General features: G+C 41.9%; 1 protein-coding gene across 1 annotated transcript; it reads right to left on the bottom strand.

The window, feature by feature from the left end:
- Positions 1-308: 308 nt before the first annotated feature.
- On the bottom strand, positions 309-1,253 carry LOC113177912 (olfactory receptor 2T29-like). The gene has a single exon (XM_026382418.2). The coding sequence runs from the start codon at positions 1,251-1,253 to the stop codon at positions 309-311; it is 945 nt and encodes a 314-aa protein (XP_026238203.2).
- Between the last annotated feature and the right edge of the window lie 6,964 nt (positions 1,254-8,217).

Here is an 8,217-nt window from a genome sequence, read left to right as displayed (position 1 = left end):
TTGTCCTCTGAATGCTACCATCACCGTTTTCTGAGAACATGGCTCTTCTCTTGTAGAATAGGTGGAGTTAGGAGCTCCTGTGGGATTCCACATGGCTACCATGTCACTGCATAATGCACTTTGGGTGGATGAGGGTGAAACCCAACAGCTTTCTGGTTCAAGGAGCAATTCCTGAAAGAGGTGTGAAAATGAGCTGAAGCGCCATGGTGGTCTTAGCATCTGAGGAGTCACCTTGGGAATCATTTCTAAACCCGTGGTGCTCAGAAAGAAGGAACTTGTAAATATAAATAGGTTATCATAACAATTTGTTATGCTGTGTTTTCTTTAAAAACTGGTCCCACATTCAACATTTTCTTTAGTGCTCCCATGACATCCTTATTCCTAAGACTATAGATTGAAGGATTCAGCACAGGGGTGAGTATGGTGTAAAAGACGGACACCATCATGTCCTTCTCTGGGGTGTGGCTGGATCTGGGGAGCATGTAGGTATAGATAGCAGCCCCATAAAAGAGAGTGACCACCATCATGTGTGAGGAGCAGGTGGCCAGGGCCTTCTTCCTGCCCTCTGCTGAGTTCATCCTGTGGATGGTGAGCAAGATAAAGCAGTAAGAGCCTGAAATGACTGTCACCGGTATGAGGAGCATGAGGACGCAGCACAGGTACATGAAAACCTCATAGAGAGAGGTGTCTGAGCAGGAGAGCTTCAGTACAGCGGGGACTTCACAGAAGAAGTGCTGGATCTCCAGAGATCTGCAGAATGGGAAGGTCATGGTGATAGGAGTGAACAGGAAACCATCTACGGATCCCAGGAACCAGCAGCCAGATGCCAGGAGGAGACACACCCTGTGGTTCATGAGGGCAGGGTAACGGAGCGGATGGCAGATGGCCACATAGCGGTCATAGGCCATGGCTGCCAGAAGGAAAAACTCAGAACCTGCTAGTGTCACATAGAGGAACATCTGTATTCCACATTCAGGGACCGAGATGGTACTCACACCCAGTACCTGATCCAGGAGCATCTTGGGCACAGTGATGGAGATGTACATCATGTCCATGAGGGACAGCTGGCTGATGAAGAAGTACATGGGGGTGTGGAGTTTGGCACTGGAGTGTATCAGGATGATCAGGACAGCATTTCCAGACAAGGCCATCAGGAAAACCATAAAGATGACCATGCAAAGCAGAGCTGGGTGTTGGGATTGCCTGAAGAATCCCACTAGGATGAAATCTTCCCACCCCGTGTGGTTGGTCATCCAGGGGGTGATGTCTATGAGGCTCCACCTGGGCCACCAAGAAAGCTTTGGTTAGTGTTGTGCAGCAGGCTGAAATGAATGGTGTGTGTGTGTGTGTGTGTGTGTGTGTGTACCCACCTGATTATGCTGACCAGAAAAGTCCTACATGTCTGTAACTTTGGGGCTTATAAATTACTTGTAATTAAATGAATTTACCAGAAATTAATAATTCACCACTGTGGGACTGTGGCTTAAAGGGATTGGCAGTTCATATTGAAGTGACCAGAGTTGGAAGATGTGGGCTTCTTGATAGATGATGCTGTTTGTAAACCAATGTTGGAAATTTGAAAAGTCACCACAGTGAGCAAACACAGACAGTAAATGACTGGAGAAAAGTTAAATAAAACTCCTTATTTCTAAGCTTTTGTCATAGAAATCTGAATTGAATCCGCCTCTCTGCTTTAAGGCTTCTGGCGAGATCCTAAGGAATGTGAGAAGTACATTCCTTATCTAAAGATTTAGAACGTTTCTAAAACATCATTTGAGGAAAATTCATACCAAATGCTTCATCCCCTTCTGTCCATGGTATCAAACCCCATGTGAGTCTCTGTGGTTTTGTGGATAAAATCCTGATACATCTCTGATATCCTGGTGAGTCCAAATGTTCAAAAGACCCCTGATGGACCTAAGCATGAGCAGCCCAGAGTCTTCACCCAGGGACCCAGGGACCCAGGGACCCTCCCTCCGCGCCCCTCTTCTGTTCATTCTGCTTGACCTCAGGTGTGGTGAGACTCAACTAGACACAGTAAGGAATGTGCCCAGAACCTTGCCAGTGGATAAACAAATGTGCTCTCAGAGTTAATATTCACATTAATTATTTTGCAAAAGGAGCCTGGTGCTCTTAATGGTCTTATGGCAAAAGACATGTTATGGCATCAGTATCTATGTGACCAACCATGGATGTGAAATTGGAAATTTTGTACTCCCAGACAATTTAAGTGTCTGAATACTTATTTATATAAATTTGTATGAACTGTGTATTTGTATTACATAAACACACATAATATATACTTCGTAATCTTGTTGGCCAGTTTTGCTGAGCACCTGACCCCCTTTCTTGTAGTACTTGCCTCTTATGGTTCTTCTCCTTGAGTTTCTTCCACTTGCTTTAAATCTCAGGGAGGAGGGCCAGGAGTTAGAGATTCACTGTCTTTGCCAGACAAGGATTCTGCTGGTTTTGCAAATGCCACCTGTATTATTGCCTGCTGCAATCACTTTTTCAGGGGAGCTGAGATGCCCTCAGGACCACCAAACAGCACTTAGATGTCTCTATTAGTGGACTACTCCCGTCTCTGTCTTGTCACTCATAGCTTGCTTCTGCATTAGACAGTGAAGTCAAATCCAAGATTAATTAAACTTTATAACTTTTAGGGAAGGTATGATCACTCTATCCAGGAAAAATAAGTTAAATAAATGTGACTTAAAGTGCAGTGTTAGAAGAGCAACAAAATAAGAAAGATTAATAAAAGCAAAAACGTCTTGGTGTTTCTAAAGAAGACCCATAATGATTTCTTCTACTTATTGCCTACGGGAACAAAATTGTTCCAACTTGTCACTTTCTAATGGACCTTGCAAATGTGGGCTGTTCTGGGGATGGCTTTGACAATGGTCACGATACAGGGATATTTCAGGGAAATTTTCCAAGTTTTAAGTGCAATGTTATGTTCTGACAATAATAATAATTCTAAACACTAGCTAAAACACTTGACTTTTTAGCAAGTTCAAGTTCTGGAGGTGCTGATGCAGTAGACAGCACATCAATGTTTATCAAATCCAGGACACATTGTACTTAAAATTATAATATTTCTATGTTATCACCTGCATTGGCAGATGGAAGCTGAGCTTTGGACAAGGCACACTTGCCAATTCAATCCAAACTTGTGGTCAGAATGGGGCAAAGATTTGGCTGGAAGCTGCTTGCTGTTAGTGGTGGGAGTAGATGGTAGATAGTGCTGGGCAAGGCTCTTGTGCACTTGAGTAAAATGTCACTGTCATCAAGCCACAGCCAAGAGCTGAGCTGGTGCGCCAGGGGACACATCTCTGGGTCTGTATCATGCACAGTGACCACCTCCTTTCCCATTCCTCCCCTTCTCCGTGCTTGGTTTTTCAGTACATAGCATAGTGTGTGTTTAGTCTGGAGGACTGTTGGTGCTGGTGGCAGAACAATGCAGATTTTATTTGAAGCTTACAGCTCTGTCAAGCAGACTACCCTGAAAACCTGACCCCTTTCCTCTCTAGTATGTGCTTCTCAAAGTTTACCCCTGTAAGCTCTTGCCATTAGTTTAAATCTCAGGAAGGACAACCAGGAATTAGAGGGCTTGACAGTACTTGGGCTGATTTACCAAATTCCATCTTCCCTGAGAGTCTGTGAAGTACACTCATCATATTTTGACCTTTAGGAGTTGAAAAATCCAAATTCTTGGGGGCATCCGTAAGGTCACCTGGCTTCCCTCAGTCCACTGTGGAGCCCCAGAATCAAATCTGCTTGGTCCTCTTGGGGACAGAGTCCTCCCTCCACAGTTTGTAATTTGGATTTTAGGCCACTAGATATCAGCTTAATCAAAGAGCATAAATATGATTCAGACATTGGTTTCTCATGTTTTCTAATTTAGAAAGAATCTCAAAGTCAAATCAGTCACTCTTCCTCTGCCAAACATCCTATATGATTTACATCCAGTGATACAGAAAGAATGTATTTCAATTTACCCAGAAACAATTGGAAGGTAAAAACCCCTTTCCTATTATATTACACTAAGTATGCTTTATAGGAGATGACATTCAAAAGAAAAAGACATCCATTTTTCTGCATGCAAGTAGATGATAACAAAACAGCACCACAAGGAAATGCAGTGACATCCTAATAGACCACCTCTGAAGCAGAGCACTCAAGAGCAGCGATCCCCTCAGCCCTTCTGCATGTGGCCGTGTGACTGACCTCACCTCCAGATGATGCCTCAGTCCCATCCACGGGTGTGCAAAGAAGAGTCAGAACGTGACATCATCCTGGCTCTGGGAGCCCATTCCGGAGTGGAGACAGTTTTCTGCAGACAAATCCCTTCTGGGACTTTGAAGAGGATGTAATTAAGAGAGCTAAAGAGGCTATCACTACTGCTGTCCTTTTCTGGCTTCTCATTTTTTTTTTTAATCTCATTTTATTGTCATACTCAAAATCTTGTTAATATAAAGATATTAACAATCATTGCACATTTTATCACCACCTCCAAGTTCTTATGTATGAATGGTGTGTCAGTTGTATCTGTCCTGTTCCATTTTACATAACATTTGTGGGTCTCTGCAGGTGACATATGTGGAATGCCACCATCTCCCCTCTTATCTCTCACAGCATGTGTATGTGTGTATATATATATATCTTGGCATTCAGTTTCTCTCTTGCAGACAAATCATTCTCAATTTTTTTCCCAGTGGGAGTTCTCGAATGATGCTGGTCATCTCCCCTAACATGGAGGTCTAGTGACAGCCTTCATCATACACTGTTGGTCAGGCTGCCTCCTGAGATGCAGCCACCTCTGACCTGCAGGGTTTCAGGTGAAGATGGTTTGTCCTGCCTTCTTTGCCACCTGTTTTCGTGTAAGGCTGTGAATTGCAGCCACAGGGTCCTCTGGAGGGTGGGAGGAAGAAAGAAACTGGGTCTTTTCTCCCATGTCTGGAGATGGTACCTGGCAGCAGCAGCAGGAGGAGGCAACAGGACCACGTGCATATTTCAGGATCTACCCCAACTATGTTCCCACAGCGGCTTGCAGGTGTCTGGTTTGCTGCATATCAGTAGTGGAGGGTGCCACCACAGCCCTGAGGGCAGTCTCCATCAGCTCTGTGGCAGGGTCGCAGGAGGCTCCCAGTCTGAGTTGCTAGCATTCCCCTCCTGGCTTCCCCAGCTGTGTCTCCAGGCCTTCGATGCCTCTATGACCACTTTCCTGGGAAAACTCTCCTACACTCAAAGTGGATGAAGCTGTATGTGGCCGAACACAGTGAGGTTATGTTGCATTATGTTAATCATGACATAGTTGCAATCCTCCTTAAATACTGAATAGTTATATTGGGATCAGATTTCTAAGTGACACAATGTGGTAGACCTTTTTTCTTTTTGATGTGTGTGCATTTAAGATGAAGGATATGGTGTTCTGATAAACACAGTGAAATGATTACCAATGACTGCCACAGTCCAGTTATTGAGAGGTCCATCTCCTCCCACCTCACCTCTCCCGCAGAAGGTGATGCTAGTCGAGGGCTCAACAGTGATGCGGGGATGGGCAAAGACTTGGGGGGTGCTGCCATGGGATGAGGGTGTTTGCAGGTGAAGACTTGGAATTGGGGAGTGGTCAGAGTGTTATAGGTTGGACTGTGTCCTGCCTAAAATGTCACACCATGAATTCCTAGTGCCCGGTACCTCAGAATGTGACTTTATTGGGAAATAGGGCTGTTTCAGTTGCAGTTAATTGAAGTGAGGTGAGGTCCCTAGCGAGGTGATCGGTGTCCTCACACAAGGGGTGACCTGGACACAGAAGCTGTTGTAACAGCTTTGGAGTCACAAAGCCATAGCCCAGGAGCCAGCAGGAGCTGGGGCAGAGGCCACAATCAGTTCCTGCTTTTCTCCTGCAGAAATCCAGGGGCTCAGCGATGTCCTGACCTCAGACCTCTGGTTCCAGAACCCTGGAGCAACACTTCTGGTATTCTAGGCCACAGGGGCCCAGTGCTCAGATACAGCAGCCCTGGCGACCTGACAGGAGGATCTCCTCTGCTCTTGGGAAGCATGGCAACCTAACAGCAGACAGATGGCCATCCTCCCAAGATGGTGCTAACCTGATGCCTATGAGGGAGATCATTGGAATAGCAGCACACGGGGAGTATGACATTCCTATTTGAAAATCTTTAAAAAAGAACAATATTGGGGATCAGGGCTTCCAGGTACTTTAATACACCAAGTCATCACTAATAAAAGTTACCATAACATAAACGTGACATCTCAAGTTGTTTGGAAAAAATGGATTTTCTTTCTATTTTAATTAACTTATTGAGTTAAAATTGACATGTAATAAAAGGTATAGTATTACAAATAAAACTTTTAACTATTCAAAATAAAAGAGACAAATGTAACAGTAAATAAATTCACATATTACCCTCAGCTGAATTCTATCTCAAAGTGAAACAAGTATAATGTGCTTGCAATCTAAAATTCTTAAACCCTGGACATATGTTTCAGTACTAAAGCAAGTCCTTGGATCCACTCAAATTAAGAGCATCTGACACAGTAGACACTCAGGTGGAAGGTCTATACTGTGAGAGGTATGTAAAGAATTTTTATCATGACAGAAGTACATCTAGTAGGAATTTCCTTTCTTTTTTTAGTTTATCTACTTATTTATTTCTTACATACATGACAACAGTGGACTGCATTACATTCATAATTATCCATTCACAGCATGATTTTTCGTAACTCTGTACATAGAGTATGTTCACGCCAAATTATGCCGTTTTACATGAGCTCTCTTATTTTGTTTTTTTTTTTTGCATTACAAATCTTAAAACACCATGGTATAAAGGTGTTTTAAGAATTTCTTTATAAAGCGAAAGATATAGAATCAACCAATCATAACGGCCCAAGTATTGGGAGAGGGGAATTATTTAGGTATTTTAAATTTTTGCATTAATCTGAAGGAGGTTAAAGGTTTCATGGGCTTTAAATGTCTCAATTTATAGGTTAATGAGCAAAAAATTAAGAAGAGAGTATATAAGTATTAAGCACAGAGAAAAATGGAACTGTAGCAATATACTTATCAATCGATTCTTGTAAGCTCAGAAGAAGACAAAATATAGTACAAAGCACCAAGCCTGATGGAAGAGAGAGACATGTCCCAAATATAGCATTCACCACAGTATTGGAAAAACACCAAATTCTCTATTTTGAAATCTAAATTTGTAGACAGACAAGCAAAATGAAATGAAACCTAATTAATTCTGCTTCCAAGAAATGCATAGTTGGGAGAAATAAATGGAGAAAAGGTATTTTAGATAGAGGATAAGCTAAGGTAAGCTAGTTCATTAGACTAAATAAAAACGTGTTAATAAAGATTATAAAACATAGAAACACAAATTTAGATTTTTATGTTACCAGAAAATGGTGCTAAACAATTAGCTAAAAGAAGAAACCAAAAGGCAAAATTTAAGGGGAAGCTATGATCATCCCCTCTGCAAAAACCACAGAGGAAACCAGCAAGATCTGAATGACACAAGTCCCCACAGACAGCGGGAGAACAGCAAGCTCAACAGACTTCACATCTAGAACACAGACACGCCCACCTTTTAGGACTCCGTACAAGAAGCTGAATTACACTTTTGAGAATAAAAATATTTGCTCACAATGTTTTAATTCTAAATTCAATTTAAAAAGGTAAATGAGAATGTTTTATGACAAAATATTTCTCTAAATGATAAATGGGTCAAAATAAAGTCCTCTATCAAAACAGTTGGCCACTTTGAAAATACCACCTACTGAGATTGCAGAGACTTATGTATGTCATCAATACTTTATAAATCTAAAATTGATGCTTAAACATTTTCTTTACAAAGGAGAAGAACAGATGAAATTCAGAGAGAGCAGAACAAGTTTTTAAAACTTCTATAGGGAGACTTAACAAAGCCAGAAGAAAGCTCATTAATGAATGACATTGATGGACATATCCTGGAATTGATGAACCATCCTCTAGAGTCAGAAATGTCATAGACACTTACTAAGAATAACAAATCCAATGAATTATTACTTAATACAGTTGCCTTTCTGTGCAAGAGGTTGCCAAAGCTTATTCTTCCCATTAGACTAAAATTATGCACTAAAAGTATAGGAAAGGTAGCAGAATACAACAGTCATTAATATGGTATTATGTAAAAAGGTGGATGTGTAACCGATGTG

This window comes from Urocitellus parryii, chromosome 1 (genome assembly GCF_045843805.1).
Source record: "Urocitellus parryii isolate mUroPar1 chromosome 1, mUroPar1.hap1, whole genome shotgun sequence".
NCBI lineage: Eukaryota > Metazoa > Chordata > Mammalia > Rodentia > Sciuridae > Urocitellus > Urocitellus parryii.
This window is presented reverse-complemented; position numbering and strand designations above follow the sequence as displayed.

Bases quoted from the DNA above. Each gene is read 5' to 3' on its own strand.
- LOC113177912 (XM_026382418.2), bottom strand. From the start codon at position 1,253: ATGACCAACCACACGGGGTGGGAAGATTTCATCCTAGTGGGATTCTTC.